General features: G+C 39.2%; 1 protein-coding gene across 1 annotated transcript in view; it reads right to left on the minus strand.

Annotated features, from left to right (window-relative positions):
• Window positions 1-26,321, minus strand: part of itga11a (integrin, alpha 11a) — a 54,850-nt gene that overhangs the window by 13,373 nt on the left and 15,156 nt on the right. Inside the window, exons 3-18 of the mRNA XM_063483894.1 lie at window positions 18,615-18,727; window positions 18,056-18,147; window positions 17,691-17,805; window positions 17,472-17,599; window positions 17,139-17,287; window positions 16,906-17,050; window positions 16,258-16,423; window positions 15,600-15,670; window positions 12,236-12,380; window positions 11,226-11,374; window positions 9,746-9,889; window positions 4,008-4,211; window positions 2,901-3,031; window positions 2,576-2,742; window positions 644-783; window positions 291-401 (exon numbers count right to left, since the gene is read on the minus strand). Coding sequence (XP_063339964.1) covers window positions 291-401; window positions 644-783; window positions 2,576-2,742; window positions 2,901-3,031; window positions 4,008-4,211; window positions 9,746-9,889; window positions 11,226-11,374; window positions 12,236-12,380; window positions 15,600-15,670; window positions 16,258-16,423; window positions 16,906-17,050; window positions 17,139-17,287; window positions 17,472-17,599; window positions 17,691-17,805; window positions 18,056-18,147; window positions 18,615-18,727 — 2,170 coding nt within the window. The remainder of the gene's footprint in view (window positions 1-290; window positions 402-643; window positions 784-2,575; window positions 2,743-2,900; window positions 3,032-4,007; window positions 4,212-9,745; window positions 9,890-11,225; window positions 11,375-12,235; window positions 12,381-15,599; window positions 15,671-16,257; window positions 16,424-16,905; window positions 17,051-17,138; window positions 17,288-17,471; window positions 17,600-17,690; window positions 17,806-18,055; window positions 18,148-18,614; window positions 18,728-26,321) is intronic.

The following is a 26,321-nucleotide window of genomic DNA, read 5'->3' on the forward strand; positions in this document are numbered from 1 at the left end:
ACCCAGATGATAATTGATTTTCCTTGTTTTCTGTTGTATTCTCGTCAGGAGGCTCATATTAATCATGGCCAAATTATCTAAATATTGAGGTCAGTATATGTGTAAAACATCTACTGCTCGAACTACTTGGTTGGAGATATTTTTCTTTACAGGCATACAGCTCTGAAAAGCCTCATCCACCTGCTGTCCAAACCTCTTTGAACTATGCATTATGCAAAGCTAGAATAGCTATGTAGCTATGTAGCTGAGCAGCATATTGAAATATAGGACATTGTCAGATTGTCTCTTACCTCAGTCTTCACCACAGTAGGCCAGCTGTCATCTAGAACTGGTGCGTTTTCTGGATCTTGTAGTGCCACTTGTACAGTGAACACTATGGGTCTGGCGTAGTCTGTCGTTTCCTAATGTAAAAATGTTATTTTCAGAAATTAACCAGCAGATTTTCTGTACTATGACACTTTGTCTGTGACACTCAAATATCTATGTTTTGCTTTAAACAAGTTTATACATGTATGTTTTAGATTTTAGCCAGTGACTAATATCCATAGTGATATTTTGTGAGCAATTCTGCCAGAACTGTTTTGATTACAAAATGATTTGTAAGAAGAAAAGCAACCAAAATAACATTAAAACCGAATCTCACCATGACGTGAAAGTAGATGTGTTCACAGGTCTCTTCTCCCGGAAGGAGGGTCAAGTTTTGAGGCTGCATCTTATTCGGGTTATCCAACATCGCCCGAGGATTGTAACGTTTCTCCGCGATAGAGACATTGTACTTGATCCCTAGTGGGTTGTGGGAAGGATTAAGATATTACATTTCTATGTGAAACCGTGAAAAATCCTGTTTGTGTTATTAAGACAGACAGGCTTCTGTTCTTACTTATGTTAGTACAGAGTAATTGATAAATGGCAGCAAAAGGACATGGTAAATGACATCATTGTAGCACTGCAATGCAATATCAGCTTGGCTCTTAACATACGCTACATGTGTGACCAACACATATAAGAATCCAAACCCTTTGGCCTCAGTACTGACTCATTTCCAAACCGCATTGTTTCAGAGGCTTTCATGGCATGAGGAAAAATCTACCAAGGCTAAACTCATGCATGTGTTATGTTTGAGGTCAGCTAGAGAAGCTGACAGAGCTGCAGAGATCTTAATATGCTACGCAAAAAAGATCCGTGCAGATAACGGATATGACATTTGGAACTTTTTCTGTCCTTTTCACCACATCGCAATTACCAGTAAAAGTTTTTCCTCTTTAGATGAGAAGAGCTGCAAGTTCCAAAGCAATTTTTCATCCTCAGTCTTTAACTTGTACTTTTCCACTCTGAAAAAGTGTTGAGATACATAGCAACGCAGTACTTTCGCAGAATTCCTGTAGAGGAATTCTTTAGTCAGTCTGTCTGTTTAAAGAGCTCGCTATAAGACACTCTAAATAGATATTTGCATAAAAATGAATGGCTGAAAAAAAGAACCATTTTATGCAACAGACCACAGAGATTTCACAAACAGCAGCACATCTGCCATCCATTACTACCCAGACACGACAATGAAAGGAAAATTAAATGAACGTGTTCCACTGTATGCAACCATGAAGGGTAAGTTACCTCCCTCTGTTCCTCCTCTCCTCTGTTTTGGCACACATGATAGATATGATAAAGATGCCACGGGGTCAAGAGGTTAACTCAGAACATGCTCCACTACACCTCTCCTTCCTCCGCTACTGAGCCCTGCTTCACTGTGAAACTGGACCCCGTCATGATAGCTATTAAAACAAACTGCGAGCTGAAAAAAACGCTGCACTTAAATGCATGTGGGTTGCTTTTGGTGGCACAGCACATTTTTGCAGACTTGAGTTATCTGGGAGCTTTCACCACCATCAAACAAATCTCTCTATTTTGAGGAAGCCGAATGCAGCCGAGCAGAGATAAACTTCCAGATGCATTCCTAACAGCGCTCGCGCACGAAAAGGAACATTTGATAGCGCCACAGTGGCTCAGATACGGTGGTTTTTTGAAGGCAGCAACATTAGCTTTGGCAGAGAAACAACAGTGAGATCAGAACCTCTTATGCTAGAAAAGAAACATTTTACTTTGGCACCACTACAAGTAAAAGGAGTCGTCAGAGTTTTTATGGGCAGCCATATGCTGAAAAGTGCATTGAAGCAAGGACATGAAAGATATATAAATATATGCATACATGAATTGCCTTTTTCACTTGAAACCAGTTATATTTCATCTTGTCTTGTACAAATATCCACATTGCTGAACTATTAAGTAACTATGGGTCCAAAATATACATGAATACTGTTCAAATACATCAGAGAAAATGATTTGATAATGACATGATAATATCCAGAGCCACTAACGTATACATCTTTTTTGCCTCAAAATTTAAAACTGAGTGCTCTACTGTGAAACAAGTTCGTGTTTTTTTCTTTTATAAATCTTTTTTGTAACCTGTCAGTATTCTAGGGTGGGCAATAACTAGTTTTATTCACCTTGCCAAGTGCCAATCTTGTCATGTGGAAGAACTAGAGAACTTTGCAGTGGATTATTTTTGCTGGCTTACCAATTTCCTGTGTGGGAGAAATGGCTGTCCTGGCTGTGATGTTGAAACATACAATGGCTGACATGCAGGTCACGTCTTTGCCACCTCTCTGGCAGTCTTTCACAAAGATGTTGATCTTACTGGGCTCAAACCTCACAGTGGTATAAATACGAACAACGCTCTGGGACCTGTGAGGGCATAGAGGGCGTGACAGATGACAGACTTTTAAAAATTGCAGTTAACATGCAAAACCAAGGATCATGAAAATCTTTGAATTAATTGCCAAAATAAATTTATAGGAATAAGTGCAATGTCTGTTTTATTTATTTATTTTTAAAATACTGACCAAAGTAGAACAGCAGCACCGAGGGAACCTACAGCTAGGTCCACTAAACCATCATCGTTCATGTCCATTACGCCATGGATACTGCGGCCAAAGTACTGCAGGCCAGGAGCCAAATCTGCAGCTGCTATTCTCTAAAACAAACACAGACGGTTCACAGTGACAACAACCAATGCTTACAATAATCTGCTTAAAATTCAGTGCACCCATATATACAATTTTACAAATGAAAACAAACTTTTTGCAAAGCTCCGGTGTTTGAGGGGTTGGGTTTTATACTTTAGAGTGAATATTTCCTGAAAATATTGTCTTTGTTACCTACAAAATAAGCAGTCATCTTCCATGGAGTCTTCTATGTTACTGCCATTTTTTTCTACAATATCTCTAAACAGACAAACCAAACACTGGCTCTAAAAACAGGCTTTTACCTGTTTTCTAATGGAAAGTTGATTTCACTTGATTTCAGTTGGGAACCGTACTGCTAGACACCAATACATTTTACAAACTGGTCCTTTAATAGTATAGGAGTATAGGAGTATTTAATAAATACAGAAATTACAGAAGAGTCACTCATAATAATTAGCTTACAGTACATGTTGTAAGTTTCACCTAAGAGATAAAGTAGATTTTAACCCAACTGTCTATCCATCTATCCTCATTCACTTAATTCAGGGTTGCTGGGGGGTGTTTGAGCCTAGCCAAGCTGTTGCCAGGTACAACCTGCCAGTCTGTCACTGGGCTAACACAGAGACAGACACAGGTGTGAAAAAATTCACACCTGTGGCTACCAACCCCACATTTCTGTAGCATGTGGAGAACCCACACAGACACAGGGAGAACATGCAAACATACTGTGCCACCATGTCTCTCAGCTTTTAACCCACCCATTTAACTTGCTTTTAATCCATCATTTAATCCAGGTTTTACAGTTTTACAATACTACTTGTTGCATATTTGCACAGTCAATGCATTCATCTAAGCTGTTACGAGTAGGAAGAATCAAGACTTTCACAGGTTTTCGGCACAGTGAAATATACATAAATACACGGATGCCCAGCTTTGGGAACGTTTACATGTATGTACTACAGTGTAATGCACCACACCACCTACCTGTTTATATTTGCGTAGTATTCTGTTTTGTTGGCTAAAGAAAATATAAATGGCTCCTTTATGCTCATCTTCCAGTGGAGCTCCCACCACCAAGTCATTGAACCCATCACCATTCAGATCAGGGACAGGAGCGAGGGAAGAGCCAAAGCGAGCGTTCTGGACACCGTTGTGAATTTCCAACGATCCTTCAAGGAAGAAACGATTCTGAGGGGGAGGAAAAAATGACAGTTGTAATTGTTACTCCTAATACAGTGGTCTTGTTTCTGTCTTGGTTCCCACACATAAATATCTAGAGGCTACTGCCCCATGGGGAAGAATTTTAACAGTTTGTTTTTATTCACACAAACATTCGTGACTATCCACTTTGTTACTGGTGTTGATAAATAGACATTAGCATTAGTGGGGATTCCCATAGTGGGGGATCTGGCTGCTCATCCCCCCCAAAAATCAGCTACAATAAACAGAGTTAGTGAAATAAAACACTGTTAACCACAGCAAGCGATCAGAATGCTTTTCATTCCTTTCCAAAGCTGGATTCTCCCCCTAGACATCAGTCCATGTATTAGCAGTTGGAGTAAATGACTGATCATGAGAACTCGGGATTATTTTAGAGTTATTTGGATATTTTCGAGCCTCGCTTTTGTTACGTTTACTCACATTCATTAAAGGAATTCTTTCAAAGTCATATTGGCTTGTTGCATTAGTTTGTTTTGACTGTCTTCATGACCTCTTCTTTGCTCAGTTTATCACAAACTCTGAGTGGGCCAGAGACAGCAGTGCACATCTTGAACTGCTGCACTTGAATAATAATCTTTAAAGCTGACCTTTGTATGAGAAATAATTTGGCCGAGGTTTGTATGTGTCATTCCAACTTACTCACACTGTAGCAGAACTAACAGCACTATAGTTTAAAGCAGTGTTTCCCAACCACTGTCCCACGGGATATAGGTGTGCCGTGAGAAATGATCACGTGTGCCATTGAAGCTTGTCTGGTTCCAGTCAGTTAGTACTCTAAGCGACCTGCGTGAGTAATGGGCAGAACAATTACATTCTCTACCACTAGAAGGCAGTAAAACTACCTGCTCTAATTAAATGGGTTGCCAACTGCCAGTAAAACAGAAGAAGACGAAGAATACATCACATAACAGTCATCCTCTGAGTGTGAAAGCGCGGCGGGTAATAGCAATAGATAAATATTTGAAAAGAAAAATTAGTCAGTATGACCTGGGTCCTGGAGAAAATTCCGACCTAGATGAAGACAATAGCATGAGGTCAGAAGAAAGCAATAAAGGTATACTGGGGACAAACCGAGCAAATTCCGCTATACCTGGTGCGCGGGGAAAAATGTATCAATATGCTCTTTGTGACATTTTTGTTTGGTGGTGTGCCGTGTGATTTTTCAAATGCGAAATATGTGCGGTGGCTCCAAAAGGTTGGGAAGCATAGGTTTTAAGGGTTAACGGGGTTGACAGAATGGCTGATAATTTCGATAATTCAACCAAAACATAATCATGACAACTCTCGGTTTGTCACTGCACGGTGACAACTACGCCAATTCAACCAGAAACATCCTTATGAGTGCGTAGCTCATAAGACGTTTAGTGTGTCTGGTACATTGGATACTTGTATATGGGCGAAGGCACCAACAATGCTGGACAATGCCATCCCGATTCCATGTTTCTCAGTTTATTCCATAATCTGCACGTCGTAAAGCGCTAAACTAGCCTTCCTGCAGTCCAGACCCGTCAGCAACAGAAAACATTTGGAGCAATTTTTCTTTCAAAACAGCACAAATTAGGTCTCATGGTTCCTAAATGCCTTTGACTGTTATTAAAACTAAATTTCTGAAATCACTGGAGCAAAATCATTGTTATTTATATTCATACGTAGCATACGTAGATATAAATTATATCTATGTATGCAAAGTGTTCCAGTCTTTTTGTAAATGAAGAGCTTACTGTGTCAAAAAGGCATTTTTACAAATAGCATGCAAAAAGTCCCAGTGTACCATATGTTCCATTTAACAGAATAATCAGTGCCTTCAGGCTCAGCACATTTCTCCATTAAAAGGACAGATCTGCTCGTTAAATCATCCACAGTTCATTTATTTAGGCATCTCATAATAAGAGCAAGGAAGTTTTTTTGTTCTCTCTGCCCTCGGTCCAGCTGCGTTTGTTGTTTCAATTACACCAAAACATTTTTAGTTAACCAATCATGTTGTGTTTTAAACAGAAAAAGAAACAATATTTTCTTCTAATCAAACAGAAGATAAGGTTTGGCAACGCTTCAGTGTTTTCTACATAAGCCTTTAATTCTTCCTGTTTGAACTGAAATATCTTAAACATCTGGCAAAATAGAGAAAACATGGAGGAATTTCACCTTAGGGCAGTAAAAAAACTAAAGACTGTCATATAACTTTAGTATATTTATTCTGACGCTCTATTCTTAGTAAGTGTTGAGTCAGATGGACGATAGCCACATCTATGAAAGCAACCACCCGACTGGAACATTTTTCAAAGAGGCAATCTGACAGAATGGAGCCAAATAATGGAGTCGATCAGTAGTCATGCATATCATTGCTCCACTTGGCATCCCTGATCATAACATAATTCAGGGCTGGCAGACGAAACATGAGATCACTTGTTTTTTCAGTTGAATAAACGTGAAAGGAGTTGATTTAGGATGGTAGTTTTAACTTCTCGGCTACCTGATGTGTGCATGTGTGACACAGAAGGAGATTGATAGAGAACCAGGGAAAAATACAGTCAGCAGTGTTTAAATGTAAAACACATGGCTCAACCAGAAGGCCGTGAAGGGTCACAACCAGTCTGTAGTGGCTTAGGAGCAAGTTAAAAAAAAAGCAACCATTTTTCATCGGCTGCCAGATTTTAGGTAACTTTGGTTAGATTTGGACAGAGTTTTCTTTACTATTTATTTCTGTAATATGGTGAACTTTAAATCATTTTCATCATCCCATCTGCATCAGGCAAACATTTCTTATAAGTGAAGTCATACTAGTCTATTCATTTAGATGAGACTCAGGATAGTGTTTTAACATACAGGGAGAGAACTGCATGAGACAAAATCATTGCCAAAAATTACACACAAAATAAAAATAAATAAATAACAAAGGAGAAATTTTGAAATTTCGCATTCGTTTGTGTTTTTATTTTGTTTTCATTTTGTAATTTGAAATAAATTTCAGTTCGTTTCCAGAGTCAGTTTAGTTTTAGTTTAGCTTCTATTAGTTTCAGTCTTGTCTTTATTAATTATTATTGTATGGAGGATATATGTCTAACATCAGAACAGCTACTACAATAACAACACCAACCTTTTTGAAAGTAGTTGACTCAGTATTTAAGGCATCCAAAGTCTATCGAAGTCTCATGAGGCAAGGTTTGATAAAAAAAAAATAAAAATAAAATTGAAAAATTACCAAACCACTAAATCTAAGAACATTTCCTCCATATTGTTTGTAATATTTTAGTTAGTTTTAATTTAGTTTTAGTTTTTACTTTAGATAACTGAAATCTTTGTCACTTCTAGTTTTGTTTTTCTTTACTTTTAGTTAACTAACCTTCCTTATGACTGAGGTGACTTTTACAGCACTGTATTATCATTTATTACAGATATGATGAATGTTTTGGACAGTTGCTATTACACAGCCAAGTGATACATCACTTTTGTATTAAGCCTACTGAAGCCTCCACATTACCAGATAGGGGATAGAAATGGTAACGATAGTGGTTAGAAATTATACTAAATGTCATGTGCCTGAGTCTGTGGACTCAGTGGTTTTGTTATTATTATTATTATTATTATTATTATTATTATTATTATTATTATTATTATTATTATTATTATCTTGGTTCTAGCTTATTCTGATTATGTATTCTGTTGAGGTTCTCTGAGTTCTGTCAGTGTTTCCGGTTTTACTTTGAAGGTCTGTGTCTCTTGTCTCTTTATGTCAGTTAAGATCCACGTGTGTATATATAGTGTGCGGTTGCCTGTGCTCGTTGTCGGTCCGTCAGCGTTTCTTGGTGTTTTTCTGCGTCTCTCTGCTCATCATCCCGTGTTATTATGGTTTCAGGTTTGTTCATTAGTTTTCCCAGTTTAGGTTTTTGGGTAGCTCCTCGTTCATTATTTCCTGTTTTTGCCACCATTGTCAATAAATGCTCACTCGCATCACAGCCTTTGCCTGCATTTTGGGTCCTTCCTCCACAAACATCACACGGCTTGCCCCGCAAACTGTGACACTAAAAGAGCACAGAGAGTGACCTCAAAGTGAAAAGAGACTCCACAGAGCTGAAGAAAATTGAGCGCTTTAATTCTGCACACTTCATTTACAAGAAGGCATGCCATAAAAACAAAAAAAATGGCCCTTAATTGCACTCACCTGTCACCTGTTATATAAGGACTGCACTCACCTACAGCTCACTCTTTCACTCCCACATGGGGCGGCAGCTGAGGTGAGTTTCTGTTTGACTCTCCTAAGTTCATGCATTATTTTGAGTTACTGAGTTACTTAAATCACACTTTAGTTCCTTTCAGAGATAGCAGTCCATGTGTGTCTTTCCTTTATACTCATTATTCAAATAAAATGAGAAACCTGTAAGTGATGACTGTTCATTCTCATCCTGACCGGATGAGCCATGATGGTAACAATCTCCAACCTCCTCTGAACCTTCCTTAAAACAACTGTAGTGCTCTCAATCAAAATATTAATGATCAAGTAATTAAAGCTTCTTTCAGCTTCTCCTGTACTCACAAGCAAATAGATTTACATACTTTATTTGGCAGATTTTTACACCAGATGTCGTTCTTAATGAAATATTTCCTTCTTACCACTGATTTGTATCTCCTCTCAGTCGCTAACCGTGTATCTTTCATGTGTGAGCCACTACATTATTGGAGCTTCTATATGAAGCAAAGTTAGAGAATAAAAGAATATGCTGTACATCCATTATTAGGCTACTGACCATAAAAAAATAATTGTAGTGTCTATTAAGTGGCCAGCATTAACCTTTCTAAAATAAGACATTCCTGGTTGCTGAGGATTGGTCTCCGGACAGTTAAACATGCATTAGTGCAGAATCACATTTTTGACTATAAATATCAACTATGAGCCCAGCTGCATATTTTTTAAACCAAGGAATTCCAACTTAAGAAATTTTCCAGGACAATATGACTGAGCAGCATCCTGGAGTGACACCTGAATCAACCACATTATTAATTATCCAGAACACGTGGCATTTCTATCCTGGTGAAGAGAAACTTTTTTAACATGCAATTTCTGTTTGTGTTTAGTTTTTAAGCTGCCACCTGTGATGTGGTTTGGGGGTACACTGGATATTTAAATACCCATTCTATGCCTGTTCAATGGATTTGAGACAGCTGAAGACATTCATTATTCCAATGAGCATGACAGACCTGGAACACCGGGAAATTTCCTTCTATTAAAGAAAAGTTCTCGCCTCCAAATGGTTTGCTGGAAATGGGTTCAGAGAAGAGAGAATAGTTTCCTCCTGAGTTCATGCTGCACATCAAATAAAGTCGGCACACTGGCATGGCAGACTGTCATTTGATCTGCGCATTTAATCTGGACAAGATCATGTGTCAAATGTTGACAGTGGTGCTGGAAAACAGCAGAGTGTAACTGGGAAATCTGGGGATTGAACATATGTCGACCTAGTTCTGTGCAGCCATTGGTTAACACTCGCGTGCATTTATATACCTACCAGCTCTGTGACTCTGTAGATGTAGACCTTTCCTTTCTCCAAGCCTGCACTGAAGAACATCGGTGCTGACACCAGAAGGTTATCAGTTATACCGTCTCCGTCAATATCCACAGGTGCAATCTCACTGCCATAATAGGAGCCAATCTGGAAGAAACATTAGTGCGTGCAGTGTGAAGATCTGTATGATTTATCAGTTTAAAAGCATTTCAACCAGATGATGACATCGCCTGCATTTAGTTTGTTAATTAAATCCAATCACAATTGACACACTATACAAAATAAAATACTCTTGAGTTCCCTCTTGTGGTTTTTGCACCACATGATGTTTGGGTTTGAAGAGTTGCTCATGAGCTCGAGTGGCTTTTGAACTTCAATATTGTCAGCAAATGGCAGCTTGCTAGTGGTCAAAAGTCCTGACACTTTTGTAGAAGCTCAGACTGTGGGAGCTTTCCAGAGGGAGCATAGATCAGTCACCGAAGTGGATGAAACATCATTAGAAACATCTGCCTCTTAAATTTTTATTTTTTGCTCCAGACTTCTCAGCTCAAGAACATTTTCTACAAAAGAAACATCTGCTCTTTTGGATGAGCTGCTGCTGACAAGGTACAATGTAAGCTGCTGCAAGATCACTTCAGGCTTGCAGCCTGTGAACCTCTGCCAGTTCTGAGTGTAGTGGTCATTAACACACCGAGCCACATCCCCTTGAAATGATGACCGTCTTAAAACGTAATGTGACTCAGACGGATTAAATTCATAACACATGATCTGTAATCCAGTCGAAGTCGTAAAGTTAAAAATGATATAACAACAATGACACCAATTGAAGCACAAAATCGTAAAAAACAATGCAAACAGTAATAGAGATTATATACAGCGATTATATACAGTTTCTTATGTATATATAGTTTTTGGATTGCAGCAGTGGAGCACACTCAGTTATTGAGCTTAAGTTTCTAAATAAAAATTTTGTTGGCCATTAGCCTTTTCTAAAAGGGTACTGCATGTCATGATCATTTTCCCATTCATTAGATCAAATTTTATAGATTATTGATTTGGAGTTATTCCAATGGTTTTGAAAGCTAAATTTACAGGATATACTGGGTACTGAAATGTCTTTAACAGAGACAAAAAACAGTCCATCCCTTTGATCTAACTGAGATAGAGTCCTGCACTGCCAGATGTGATCCTGATTTTTATACAGTGCTATACACATACACCACCGCTAGAGTTTATTAATATACACCCACTTTTGTGTTTTATCTATGAGTTTGATGTTTAGGAATGGGTGGCATCAAAGGATGACGTCCTGTTCTAAAACCTTAACCAGTTAGTCTGCATATGTAAGGTAAACTCTGGTTGCTATAGCCTCAATGCACTGTTATCCTTCCAAGACCAATATTAGAATTGCATCATTGCATCAACTGGCATACAGCTGCTTAAGTATGAATCAGTCGGTTTTTGGCTGTGGATGCTTCTGTACCTGCTGGCCTTTGAGGGAATGGAGGATGGTGAGGTTGCCCGAGTTCTTGAGTGTGAAAATGATCACTTTGCCGGTGTGGTTAAATCGCGGAGCACCCGCTACGAGCAGACGGCCATTTCTGGCTGACACCACAGACGTCACAGTGTAGCCTGTTTATGTAAAAGAAAAAAAAACATGACGTATAAAAATGCAAACACCCATCACAGACAAAAAGCTACCAGAGTATGCAGCTTATACTTATCTTTTTATAACGATCCGTTCTGTATGGCTCTTTAAAAGTCTTTTTTTAAGTGATCTTTATGTAAATTTAAAGTATAAGGAACAGTGGAAAACTTTATGTTAAATCTTACAGCAGTGATTTGCATGAGTCAGGGAAAATGACGATAGTGATGCAATTTGAGGACTTAAATCTCAGTAAGCTGGATTCAGTAAAAGCTGGTGTTCTGGTTTCTCAGGTTTCTCCGATTTCATCTTCTATTTCATTTTGTCTTTCCCCACTAAAAATTCCAATTGCTCGCTGTATACTTTTCCACCTTCATCTCCCATCTTCATACCTCTCTTTCCCCCAGCTTTAACTTTCTCTCTGTCTGTCCAGAATTCTCCTTCCACCTCATATTACGATTCAGACTAGAATGCCTTCTATTGGCGGCCTGCTGGATAAGCTCATAGACAAAACCACTGATGGCAAAAGCAGAGGCCTGTGGTCATGGAGTGGAGATGGAGCTGGATATGGTGGAAAGCACTTGAGAAATGGGTACACTTTATAGAGATGGTTTGCAGCTAAAACAACTGGTACTATTCCACAGCAGTCATACATCTCAGCACCAGCAAAAACAAAAAAAGGTTGGAGCAGAAACTAAACACTGATAAGAGAAACTAGCTCAAAGGTTCTTTGATCTAAAAATAACATTTTTCTTTCCTGGATTTCTTTTATCTTTTCAATCATTTCCGTAAAACGTGTCCAGATTTTTCCACTTTTTAAAACTCCCTTAGGCTGTTGTAGTACTTACCCAAGTAGGCACCGTGGTTTTTGAGCTCCTCGGGAAACTCCTGAGCGTAGGACAACTTAGGAGGGACCACCTTCCCCTGTCGTGTTTCCTTCAATACAGCTCCGTTCCAATCATAAGCCCCAACAGCACCCACCAGAGTCCCATCCTGTATGTGACGTTAAGTAGTTAATAAATGGATATGCATGCATGTACTTCATTTACACAGCAGAGCAACAAAGAAAATCCTTCTTGTGCTGCACATGTTGCATATGGACGCAGCACAGTAATTACTGTGTGACGATGATTGTGAGGACACAGTCATGGAACATAAAGGTTTCCAATCAGCAGTATGTGGCAGAGTCTGAGTGTTTGGCTCACCTTAGCTAGATTAATGACCGTTCGACTCACTTATGGTGAAATTTAATCTGGTGATAACTCTGAGGGGAGTTCTGAACTTTTTGTACTACTTCAAACAATACCAGGAAACTCTAATTAGGATATACAGTACCTCTGGCTCCCTCCAGCAGGTCATGGGATAACATTCACGTAGATATCAGGATAACAGTGGAAAACTTTCAACCTCACAAGCTCTTGCACATTTACCAAATGAGTTACCATACTGAAGGTATTATGGTCTGTGGGATTTGTGGTGTTTGTTTTTGGACTTTACTGCTATTAAGCGGTTTCACTTTTTCATGGTTATTCTTACGCTCTTAAGTTTGTTTCATTGTTTCCGAGTCGAGTTTGTGATTCTTGTTTTTATTCCTGGTGCGCTATCAGACACAGTTCTTGTAACACTGAACTTTTGGTTCCCATATTTTCTGTCTTCTAGTAATGATTCTTGGTTTTGGCTTGTGTAAATTATTAAAATCATTGAATAGTAGTTCCTCTAGTGTTTCTGTTTGTGTCTTGCTCTGTGTGTCTTTTTTCTCTGACTTATTGTTAAGGTCTGTGTCTGTCCCATGGATAATATTTTATCCTTTTACTTTGAAGGTCAGGTTTCTGTTGTTGTTCCTGTCTGTCCTCCCCCGACTTCACTGAATGGTTTCACTCGTGTCTCATTCCTCACCTGTTTGCCATACCCGGTCAATTTTCAGTGTATTTGATGTCCTGTCCTTCCTTTATTCTTTATCATATCATCTGCATGTCAACAGTCAGGTACTCCTCATTTAGCCTGCTTCATTTTTGATTTCTGTTTGTTGGGATTTGTGAACTCTGCTTTGGAATTCAACATTCAGCCTATTAAAACCGTTCTTTTACTCTGCCTGCTCTGAGTCTGCATTTTTCTCCCCTTGTGATGTGAAACCTAACAGAAGGTCTCTATTTAAGCAACAGCTTCAGACAATTTGGACACTAATCTTTATCAGCTCGACCCTCTTTGTCGGTAAACATTTTTATTAAACTTTCAAAATAAAAATGGATTTTCTTTCTTATATTAAATGTACACAAGTTTTTCCAGAGCCCTTGTTAATTTTTTTTCATTTTTTGGGTTCTCTGGTATTGCCCCTGTGGATTCTTTTGCCCGCTGAGCAACTATAACAAGCCTTTCAGGGAAACACAAGTTTATCCTAACCTCATATTTCCTGTTATTCCTGAACTTCAGAGCTAAGTACTAATATAAAATAAATGAAAGCACGCAAAGAAACCAATCAGATCGCTGCTAAATATGGTATTTGTAAGTTAACATTCAATAAAGGAAACAAAGCTATAAGTAGAAATCAGCTGTAGCCATGAGGAGGGACTGAGGGGCGATTTTCTGTATTCCGTAGTTCACCATACTTTGTATCAGCGACACTGAAATTATAGGGTTCCTCAGTTCAGTGGGCCCATTTTTTTTTCTCGCTGTACAGAATATGCCGACAGCACACTTTCCAGTATTTGAGCATGAGTTGGAAGGTTTTCGATTCCTTCCTAAAAGATGGAATTGTGTGCTTACCGCGCTTGCACTACGTCACTCTGTAACACCAACGTTATGCCAGTGTGGTTATGTGTTTTGGTCAAAACGGTCTCCATGGCATATAAATGAAAGTCCAAAACAATTCAACCTCATAATCCAGTGACCTATTTCTACTGCAGATTCATTTTTGGACATAAAGTATGCCTTGCTTTTATTTTAAGATTCCAACCCTTTACTCTTGTACTCAAGATAGTCAGAGCTGCACAAACACACAGCTTTGTATTGGGGATGTACATTTTATTCCAGCTAAAAAACAAGTAATGGATATTCTGAAAAGTATTAAACACTGGAAACAGTTTTTGTGCAAAATGCAGATATGTTTTTTTCTGTTTTAATATTAACTTTTTTATTTAACCAGCAAGTAAAACTCACCAGTTTAAGTATCCGTCAGCACAAACCTAGACCCGTGTTTTTTAGAAGGGCGAAACCGGAGCTCCTTTAGAAATCCTTTGCTAGCATAGGGAGAGTATTCAAACCACACAGAAGCACCCTGTGTGGGTTTGAACTCAGGAGCCTCTTGCTGTTAGGCAACAGTGCTAACCACTGAGCTCGAGCGCTGCTCAGAAAAGAAAAAAAAGCACACTGAGAAACTGCTTTATAAGAAGTTGCATGGGACAGCTAAAAAATATGTGACATAAGAACCCTTCCTAGCTGGCACTAGTTCAGCAAAACCATCAGGGACCTTAAAGCAGTTTTTCTCCTTTAAAGCACGGACATTCTTTCCGATGTTATCCTGCTCTCAGCACTCTGAATGGCGATGTCAAGCATCTTTGGAATCCAGCCTTGTGGACGAAATTTCCAGCTACCCCTGCCACCCAGCTGCAAAGGCTGCATATATTTATTTTTCAACATATATATGTATGTGACACATTTATTTCTCCCTTGATAATCCTGCTGTGAAGGCGAACTGGAAAAAATCAAAGCAGTTGCATCAGCCAATGTCTTTAATGAGCCAGAAAGCAAGGAATGAAAATCGATGAACTGGTACTGTATGAACAGCAGGTAGAGGAGACTGACTTATCGTCCTCCTCCAGCTGTGTGTAAATCCAGCACACCTGCGTCTATCTGCTCTAAGATACAATCAATGTCTTTAGTGAGTAAAAGCGAAAAAACCCGAGCCAGTCTACACCACAACTGTCTCCCTTTTGTCTCAGCGTTTCAATAATATGCTTCCTTAGGGAGCGAGGGCTGTCTTCACTGCATAGCTGAAGTGGAAAAAGGGCCTGTTTCTCTTGTCAGTGGCTTCTAAATCAGGGTGACCTAAACCTCCAGGGCCACACATCACCTCAGCACCTCAGGAGGGACTGGAAAGTAATAAATGACAGGTTTTGGGAAGGAGTTATGATGGACCTGAATTTGAGACTATGTGTGTTGTCCTACGCAGTGACAGATGGTGTGAGACTAGGAGGTAGCAGAAGTCAGACTTACCTCAAGGCTGTGAGCGGAAAATCCAGCCTGAGACATCTGGAGGCCAAACGCTGTCCCATTCTTACTGGTTCCTGTGTAAACAAGTCAGTTTTTAGAGTTTTGAACCACTGCAGTGGCACAGACGTTTTCTGAAAGGTGAAGGAACTGGAGTCTCAATGTAAACATTTGACATTTAGATTTAAAGAAATAATAAAGGGATACTTTTGTAGCATGACCACTAGGAGTGTAACAAATTATTGCTTTCAGTTAATTTAAGACTTTAATATGAGATGTTTACAAGATGATGCCTGTTAAAAGGGGAAAGATGATGTTATCAAAAAGCGCTTTTTAACAATATGTATTTAATTTAAAGTTACACAACAGAGGAACAACGTTTTTATGCATATTGCTATTTGTTTAGTTTCTTTTTAACAAAAGGACATTTCTGCCTAGAGACCAATACATTTATTAAACTCTCTCTTTGCATTTGCTATAGAAAAGATTATTGTTAGTTATTTATTAGTTTATATTAATCATTTATTGTTTATTATTATTGTTCTTTCATTATTATTCCTGAATTTTGCCACATAAACTCAATCGTACCCACAGTGTTGTGAGTGCATCCCTAAAAGCCTCACTTTAACCATGAAATTCTGGTGAACTAAAAGTCTTGTAAAACCTTCCAAACTGAAGATTCGCTCTCCGAGTGCGTCCACAATATCCTTCAGCGCTGACTCGTCTGTCACATTAAAGAAGTGTTTGTCATCTGGATCGCTGGCAATGTACTTGATTTCATTGAGGAAGGCCTCAGGGTTGATTCCTCTGCGGTTGTAGTAGCCAAGAACCTAAAAAGATCAGATTAAACAGTCTGTCACTAAATGCATGAAGCCAGGACCAGCATAACAAATCTCCCATCCTTTAATAGCCCTGAACCGAGCTGATATTTGCACTCATTAAGCAGGTTTCTGATAACCAACTCCAGTTGACTTTCAGCCAAATGACTCAAAGGGCTTAGCCACTGAATGGAAACAAGTGTGCCCTATCTCCACAGGAGTCATGGCAAAAACTAAAAACCTCTGCGGCTTTGAAGAGATCATTCACGCCTTCGACTGCTCTTACACCGAGTGTGTGTTTGGAGGACTCCAAGTGTTTTGGCTCCATTTGTAACTCTTGAGAGAACTGCTATAATTGAACCCCATGAAGTCACCTCATTAATGTTTATGGTGTTTCATTGCTCCACAGGGAATTTACTACCCTTTAGAAAACCAAGCTCAACCTCAACTGTAAGCCATGTAATCCAGTTCAATAACTGATCTAGCAGACTCACAGCAATGGCATAACGGGTGATCCCGTCCTTCTCACTGTCCTCAATGGCTTGCTGGAGATCAGCACTGTCATGTGACTCTCCGTCAGTTATCACAATCATCACCTTCTTGGCTCCACGTCGTCCTCCGTGTTTGAAAGCTTGTGAGCTGTAAACATGTTTACTATGTTTAGTAAAATGCAGTACAGAACGGAGGATTACTGAAGTGTTCGTTTGGACTAACGGAGTTACTGTACCGTGCTGTGTTGATGCCAAGAGCTGTGTTGGTCTCCTCACCACCCCGCTGGTCGATACTGCGTGCCCTTTTCACTACTTCCTCCACTGATTTGTAGTCACTGAGTTTGAATTCATGGACAACCTTCTCACCATACTGCACAACTCCAACCTACACAAAGAAATGCAGTGACAGTGATCTATAGCAACAAAAACATCGTCTTCATATTAATGAAACATAATTCTGAGGACACAAAAAACACGGAACAACATAAAATACATTAAAGACTATGAACGAAGAGCGAAATCTAGATCTGTTTAACATACCTTCTCTTAGTGTTTGTTTTTGTACAAACCTGTATTTGCCCGGGCCCAATGTAGAACTTCTGAAGAATGTTGATGAGAAAAGCCTGCACTTCATACCAGGGATAGATGGAGTTTGAGCCATCGAGAACAATCACTATGTCCATGTAGGTTTCACACCCTGGAATGATAAGGTACAAGCTCCCAGATAAGGATCGAATCCTTTGCAGAGACTTAAAACCATCAATGAATCTCATCATTTAAAAACGTACTCTGAAAGGCAGGGGCGATTGTTCTGGAGAACTTGAAGCTTGCATTGACTCTGGAGCATATGCCAGTGCTGTAGTACGAGCTTCCACACTCATACGACCATAATGGTCCACAGGCCTGGAAGAAAGCATTGATACAAGCAAGATTATTGACCTCAGCATAATACAAAAAGCAAGGTTCATGCCAAGAACAGCAGCATTAAAACCATGTAATCAAAAGACAATCTTGTGGGAAGTTTTTCTTTTCCCCCTTATTTGGACAACTGCAATCTTATGTGTTCTTACACGCTGAAAAAGTTCTGCAGCAGCAGGCCATTACTGTATGTTATATTTCATAAAACATAACTCATTTTTAAAGGGGCTCTCACCACAAAGCTGTTGTCTTTAGGGTTAGATGTAAGCGTCATTCCCAGTCTCATCTTGTCCTTTCGCTCTGATACGTTTGTCAGAGATATCCTTCCTTGAGGGAAAATAAATTTCACTGAGATCTATGATGGACTGTTTCAAACACACATAAAGAAATACGCTATCCACAATCTGGAACTTTGGTTTGTGTCAGCAACATCTACATCCTCAGATCTAAATGTTTACTTCATGAAACTTCTTGTGAGTACCTAACAAGCACAACATGTGCAACCCGTATGAAGAGGCATGTGGTAACATTTGCGGCAAATCACACAAGTAGAAATGCACATAAACTGTTTAAAAAAATAATAAAATGTGGAATGCATGGTATGGTACCCACATTTCTGTCTGACACATGTCATCATGATGTTTACTGACACATGAGGTGAAAAGCAAGCAGGAACCGTGGTAAACAACTTTACAAAGCATGCATTCATTTTGCATTTATGATGGTCTCTGTCAATGTTTGGACTCTTTTCGTGATGCTCTTGTAAAAATGGAGAGGTGTTTTTAATACTGCACCTAAATTGAGCTTGGCACAATTGTTGCCGTTGGTTCGTTTGCTCAGTGAGCATTTATAAACATCCCCCGTCTGGTAAGCACCGTTCATTTCATACGGGGCACCCACTAATAACCTGAAAAACAAAAAACAGAATCCAAAAGTTAGTCACTTAAATGTTTAACAGCAACAGCATCAAACTTTCTTATATTTAAAAGAAATTTTTGCCCAGTATGTAACTTTCTGAGGGAATATGATGGCGACTGTTAACATCAAAGAGGAACAAAAAAACACATGGGCTGACCTAAAATACTTAATCATTCTTTTTTCCATGGAAGTCACTACGTGTAATCTAATCCAGCACTGCCCTGTCTCATAATCATTAACAGTTCCACACAGTTACACCTAGAAGCTGGCCAGTACAACCAGTCACTGCTTATAAGCAATATCTTTACAACAGAGACATCAGAGGTGCAGGTTCAGTAACGATAGGAGGAAATTATCTTATTTGCATTTGAGAATCTGATCAAAACACTCTGCAGGACTTTTCTGCCACTCATGTCAACATTTTGGAACATAGCATCAAATTCAACAGCAAGGCTAGAAGCCATTCATATTCAGACGTTATCATAGTTTTTAGCATCGCTTTTTCAACGTGCTGCAGTGGCTCACTGTGTGACAATCAAAACTACTGATGCAACAGCAAAGGAAACAAAATCCTTTACTTATGCTTTATAACATGTAAGACAACTTTTGAAGAGTGGAGACATGAACATTATTTTTATTGCAGGAAAAGACCTTGGTGGTAAAGTGCAAACTGCAGCCAGGGCAGAAACAACTGCATTATACTCAGTGACCTTAATTTAGTTTGTTGGGGCACTAGGGGACCCCTCCAATTCATCACCACTACAGTATGATATAAACAACTGACATCAATAAAAAAAATGACACACTTTACTCAGTCATATTAAATATGTGCTCTGCTGGACACACATGCTCTACGCGCTATGTTAGCTGATGTTAAATATCTAAGTAAACGAAGGAAAAATTTGATCTACTAAAAGTTAGAATATTCAAGACTCTCTCTAACATAGTGAAGGCTAGAGTAGCAGCAACTGGAGAGAGACCCCTTGGGTGGGCTGGTTTCTCTTACTGGGACTGCAAGCTGCTGCAGTCTAGAGTTTTTCACTCCTCGGGAAACAAGCTGTGCCTCTGATTATGCAGCTAGCACAATATCATCTACTTTGCAACTACCTACAAAACCAGCAAAGAAGCCAGAGTGATCTTAAAGGTAGCCCAGCAGCCAGAGCAACAGGTAATAAAGGGAGTAAAGATGAGTCAGTTTGTAGCTTCCATGTCTACAGGTACATGTGTCTATAGTAGAATCATTGTGGCAACCACTTTAAAGTCTCTATGGCAGGGGTGTCCAAACTCCGGCCCGCGGGCCGCAGCTGGCCCGCGGTCCATTTTTAATTGGCCCACAAGTAATTTTATAAATAGAATAGAATATGGCCGCACTTCAACTTTTGCTTGAGTGTATTGCACTTCTTAGTTTTAACACCAAGGGGGAGCTACTGTTGATCAAGGCAGTTGCTCCACCAAAAAGGACAATCACAGAAGAAATTTACCCCAAAGAAGCAAAAGGTAGAAAGTGAATGCAGAAAATTTCAGACACGGTGGGAGAGTGAATATTTCTTCAAAGAATTCAAGGGGAAGTGTATCTGTTTGATCTGCACTGAAACTGTGGCAGTTATGAAAGAGTATAATGTACGATGTCATTATGAAACCAAACATCAGGCCTATGCATCCTACACTGGTGCGAGAGCAGAAATTAAAGCAAAGGGTAGCTATCCTGCAGGGTCAGCAACAGTATTTTTTTCATGCTCAAAAGGTCCAGGAAAAGGCTCCAATAGCCAGCTATGAGGTCGCCCAACTCATCGCAAGACATGGCAAGCCTTTTTCAGATGGAGACCTCACAAAACGCTGCCTCGTTAAAGTCACCGAAATAATGTGCCCGGAAAAAGTGCAGGACTTCAACAACGTCAGCATGTCCAGAAATACAGTTGTGCAACGCATTGAAGACTCGTCAGCCAACATTAAACTGCAACTGTCTGATAAAGCTGTGCTTTTGATTTTTACTCCATTGCATGCGATGAGAGCGCCGATGCCACAGACGCCGCACAGCTGCTATTTTTTTTGCGGGGAGTGGACGAGAGCACCAGCACTGTAGGTGAGTAAAGAAATATATTCCACAGTACCCGTGTGTTAATGTGCAGGTACACATGCTTCAAATATCAATAATGCGCATCAATTCTGTCACTACCCTGCTTTTGGGCACCACTTTCTTATATGCGTTTTTCTTGTTAACACACAGAGTACACACCGCTGTGCACAGCGCACGCACACGCAAAGTCAGCTGATCTCATCTGATGCAGATTTGCTCCTTGATCAAGTGACATTTGTAAATCTTCTGTCTAAGAAGAAATCTGAGGCTGCTGTTCTGAGAATGAGCTACCAAAGCTTTTTCTGAATAAATCAATAAAGATCAATTTAGGGAAAGCTGTGATGAAGGCAGTTTTGTCTTTAATTATGTTCAACAATATAACACATGTGACCACTTTTAAGTGATTTTTCTAACTTTAATACACTAAAGTTAAGGTTATATACCTAATTTCTAGTAAGTGGCCCAGCCCCTCCTATATTTTTATGTATGTGGCCCTCAGTGAAAAAAGTTTGGACACCCCTGCTCTATGGGCTGGTTTTTAACTTTGCTTTGTGTTCGGTAAAGTGGACAGTGTGGTGAAAATGTTGAGAACAGCTTGCAGCGCCAAGGTAACAAAACAAGAGAAAATTAGGCTAAAGAAACTTAAATAATGTTTTCCAAGAAGGAAGCCAGAAAAGTCTGTATCCACAGGGCTGAATACATTTTTTCAAAAGTGAAACTCAGGCTTAAATAACAGGGCTGCTTGTTTCTCCTGAGAAACTCATGACGGCTTGGGTAAAAAAAACCAACCAGAAGTTTGGACATTAAAGGTGACCGCACGGATATTTAATACTCCTGCTAAGTGTCTTTGGATTTGGAGACTTGCTGAAAGTCTGAATGTCTTAATGTGTTAACGCTAAGGTCTAATCACTGCTACAGTAATGGTTTCACTGGGACGTCCGAGAGGAATAACTGACTTATTTGAGAGCTGTCACATTACTAAACAGAATTTAGATGTCCTCAAAGAACAGCGCTGAGTGCCAAAGATTCTTTTCACATGACGAATGTTTGTGAGGAGTCACTCCTGTACTTGACTTCACAGTAGGATTCCTGTGTGGGGTCAGTGAGGTCTAATAAAAGTCACTAAAAAGTTTTAGACGACTTCATTTGATGGAGAACATAAGTCATCTGGTGTGTTTTCTTCAGGGCTGATGGAGGGCGTAAAGATCTCAAGGAGGACTATAAATCAAAGGAGTTTCCAACAAGTCCTCCAAGGTAAACAACAATATCAGTTTCTTGTTCCTACGTTTATATGTGACCCATTTGCTGAAAAAAACTCATATAGCAGAGTTTTATGTCTCAGAAAGAGCAACACAATCCAGAAAAGGAGGCTGGAGGTGTCGGGGAGGCATATTCCCGCTGATTTTCAGCCAGGAAACTGGCACGAGATTCCCACTTTGGACCATTTCTTTTTCATTGTTAGTTTTTACATCATTTCTGAATCAAAGTTTGTTTGACTGGCTTTGTTTTCAATTTAACTTAACATTTGATAAGTTTTAGCCATCAATGCTTGCTGGTTATAGCTATGAAAATATATACTACTGTGCAAAAGTTTTGAGCCACATGTCATTTCCCATATTTCCTAGGAAAACGATTTCTTGAAACAGCTACAAACAAACATAGAAATATAATGCATAAGGCAAAAACACAGTTTTTAAAAATCAAATGAAGTAGTCTTAAGGAATGTGTAATTAGGCATACCTCAGCTTTTTCTCCCTTTTTTTCTTCCTTGAGTATTGTTTTTTTGACATACGCCCTTCCACTGAGACCGTTTCTGGAATTGCTGGAATTGCTACTATTTCTCAAGGACTGTAGACAGTTCCGGCTTGCCACTTCTTTTCACTTGACCAGTTTTCTCAAAATTTGTAGAAGGACACACTGCACACCGTGTCTTTTGGCTAATAGTTCACCTTTCTGGTATCTTTGGCATTTTTTGTATATTTAATAAAATGGCAACAGAAGATGTGCTTTTGGTCTGCTAGCAACAAAATGGGTTTATCTGCTAAGTTGTCTGTTATATGTAGACGCAACACTGGCTCATCCCTTGAGTTAGGTGCCTTTTTTAGGTTTGAATGATTCATAGGGCAGTGTGAAGTGGTCTAACAAACAAAACACAAGAAATCGTCAGATACAAGACTGAAATGAAAGAGACGACTAAAGAAATATTCCTCAAGAAAAAGAAAAATACAAGAAGGCCTTGATACTTGCGAGCAAAAAAGAGAAAAAAAAAAGAAATAACAGGGATGATTTCTGTCTTCTGCACAGTACTTTGTATCTGTTACAATATTAACTCCAGTGTAACATAAATATTCCATCCTCTGTTATTATAAAACACCCTCTGCCGAATGTAAAATATTTGGTATCTGAGAAAATTAGGTAAAAGAAAAAAACCCAAAAGTTACGCATAATAAGTTACGCACAAACAACCTCCAGGCTAGTTTTTCGTGTTTTTTTTTTTGTTTGTTTGTTATCATTTTGGGGGGTTTGGGTTTTTAATTTTTATTTTTATTTTTTTTTGGGGGGGGGGGGGTCTATTCACTTGAAAACAAACAACAACAAAAAACCGTGTCAGCTCCACAATATTCTTTATTAGTGATCTCTTAGAGTCAAGCATTGGGGTGTTTTGGTGTTTTCAGTATCTTAGTAAGTTTGATTTAATGGCACATCATTTCTATATAATTTAACCTCAGACTGCCATTAGCTCAATCTTTAATTTTCACACGCAGAGCAGAGTCACTATGTACAGCATTAAACCTGCAATAAACCTGAACAGCACCAGTCAGAAGCAAAATTTCACAATACATACACTGCCATAATAACACTGGAGTTTACACGAGACAGTTTTATTTAAACTCCACAAATAAATCAAACCTAAAGTAGTGAATTAAAAAAACTCTCAGCATTAGTGGCAAAACCCCACAGTTTTAGCCACTAATGTCCGTGTAACACTGGAATAATGTTGTAATAACAGAAAATATCAAACTAATTAACCTTTGTCAAATATAGTTGTGACAGAAGTTAAAGCCTTTGATGGATTAGCAGTAGCTGGTATTAGGTTACTGAAAAAAATACACAAAGATCATGGTGATGAAGGAGTGTGACATACAGTATGAAATGTTTTAAAAATGACACGAGTTGAATGGGGAAAGCTGGGCTGGTTTTAGATTATTGTCCATTTTGTGATTTAACCACTTTTCATTATTTTTGTCTTTGACACAATCTGCATTAGTACCATCAATTAAAAAGGAGCAGATCTGACAGCCAATATCACATTCTTACTTAAACTATGTAAAATAGTGTTACTTTTTCAGATTTCCTGAGCTCAACTAATTCAGGCATTAAAAAGCAGGTTGTATCCTAAAATAGTCACATTCCTGGAAAGGCTTCGGAAAATTCTCTAAGTCTGCGACAAAATTAAACAACATTGCAGTCCAAGTGAAAATAACAGGGAAAGCAGCTGGTAAAAAAACAGCTGTGGTGCCCCAAAGGAAAGATACTGTACACCACTTTATAGCAAAAACAGAGCAGGATCAACCTCCTGCATGGACCTTTAGGCCAAAATCTCACAATTAAACGAGGACGGATCTTTAGCTTAAGTACTTTGAGGTTAGGCTTATGATTGTCAGACTTTCTACCTTGTTCCAGTACTTGACATTACATGATGTCCATGATTTCAGTGGGAATCAAAGGCTTGCACTACTAAGCACTTCATTAATAACAACATTGTAACACTTTAACTGCACATTTATGTAAATATCAATCAGCAATCACAGCAAGAAGGTCCTGGGTTCAAATCTACTGCCTGGCCCGTCTCTGTGGAGTTTGTTTTATACTTCCTGTGTCTGTGAGGTTTCTCTCCAGCTTCCTCCCACAGTCCATACAAATGCATGGGTTATATTAATAGGTGATTTTAAAATAGCCATGGGGGTTGTGTGTGTTTCTGTGTTCACCCTGCAATAGCCTGTTCATTGAGTATCCTGCCTTTTATCCCATAGCAGCTAAGTTAGGCTCCAGCAACACCTGGGATCCTGAACTGGATAAGAGGAAGGAAATGGATGGATGGGTGGCGTGTGTCTGATATCCCCATGTTGGTGTTGTTCCTACATCATCATAATAAAGTTGATCTAAGATCAACATTGCAACTGAACAATCACATTGTCATGATGTTATAGCATTGCAATGTGGAGGAAAAAGAAAAAAAAGTGAAATCCTGCAAGTATTCCTACATAACCTGTATAAAATATATAAAACGTACCCAATGTTTGTCCTTTGGAGAAATGAAAAGTAATGGTTACATTTTGTGTTTTTCCTTTTTATTCGTATTTGTTCACCTGGGAAGCTAGCTCCCGATTAACACAATTCTTCTGTATTAACTTAGTGGACTGTATTGACAGCAAAGTTCCCAAGCTGAACCGGACTTTGTGGTGGGAATGTTTGATTGTGAGCTTTAGTTGGGAAAGTACTTCTTGGGCAGCTGTAGATTCACTGTAGCCACATTGTACAATCAGGGCACAATCACCAAAAACTTAGCACCAGCTGTGATTTGACATTTTACAGCAGCAACTGCAGACAAGGGGAAATGTTGTTGTAACAGTCCATCACTGCACATCAAAGAGGACATCATATGGGAGCAAGCTTCAGTGTTATTGCTCCTGAAGCCAACTTTAAAAGTCTCACAGACTCTGGAAGTCATTTTACCACAGTGGCTCCAGCAGTGCTCATATTTTCATAGCTATTAATATCACGATTATTACTTTGGATATTGCTATCCCTTGGCCAGTGGAGACACAGCAGCTTAAGTTCAGGTCAGGATACATCTACCTTGATGAAAAGGGACCATTGTTGCCTTTGACTTGGATGCCTGCCTTAGGACTTCTGAATTTCACCAGAAGCTGTTCAAATAATCATGTTCAGGAGCTCATTATGGTCAAACGCTAGCTTTGGTTCATCATCACAGCAAGAATGCTAATGACGATGAAAGAAACTATTTAACCCAAAATGAACACATGGACCTTTTCTACCATGGTTACCAATGAATACAGGATTTGGGGGTTTGAGGAAGTGCCATCCCCAAGCCCAGCCTGTCATTAATGTGGTCATTTTTTTCATATTTGGAAGCTGGAGATGTATTTGCTGTGAAACCACATCCATGCCCCAAACATGAGTGTGCTACTCCATTGTCACGCTTGCTCATCACATTCTGTCCATCGGTATTAACAGGATATGTTTCCTTTTGTTAGTGCTGCCTCATTAATTGAGGGGATTGTTATGGTCACATAATTATTTTTCCCATGTCTGCTCTGCCTGGGAGCATTGAGTTGACGGTAGCAGTAATCAGAGGATTATGAGACATTAACAAGCTCTTAATAGTTTTTTTTTTATTTACTGTCCTCAAGTACTGAGAGGGAGTGAACATCCACATCCACCTTTTTCCACCAGAATGGATTATCTCAACAGTTACTGAATG

The sequence above is a fragment of the Pelmatolapia mariae genome, linkage group LG1 (genome assembly GCF_036321145.2).
Source record: "Pelmatolapia mariae isolate MD_Pm_ZW linkage group LG1, Pm_UMD_F_2, whole genome shotgun sequence".
Lineage (NCBI taxonomy): Eukaryota > Metazoa > Chordata > Actinopteri > Cichliformes > Cichlidae > Pelmatolapia > Pelmatolapia mariae.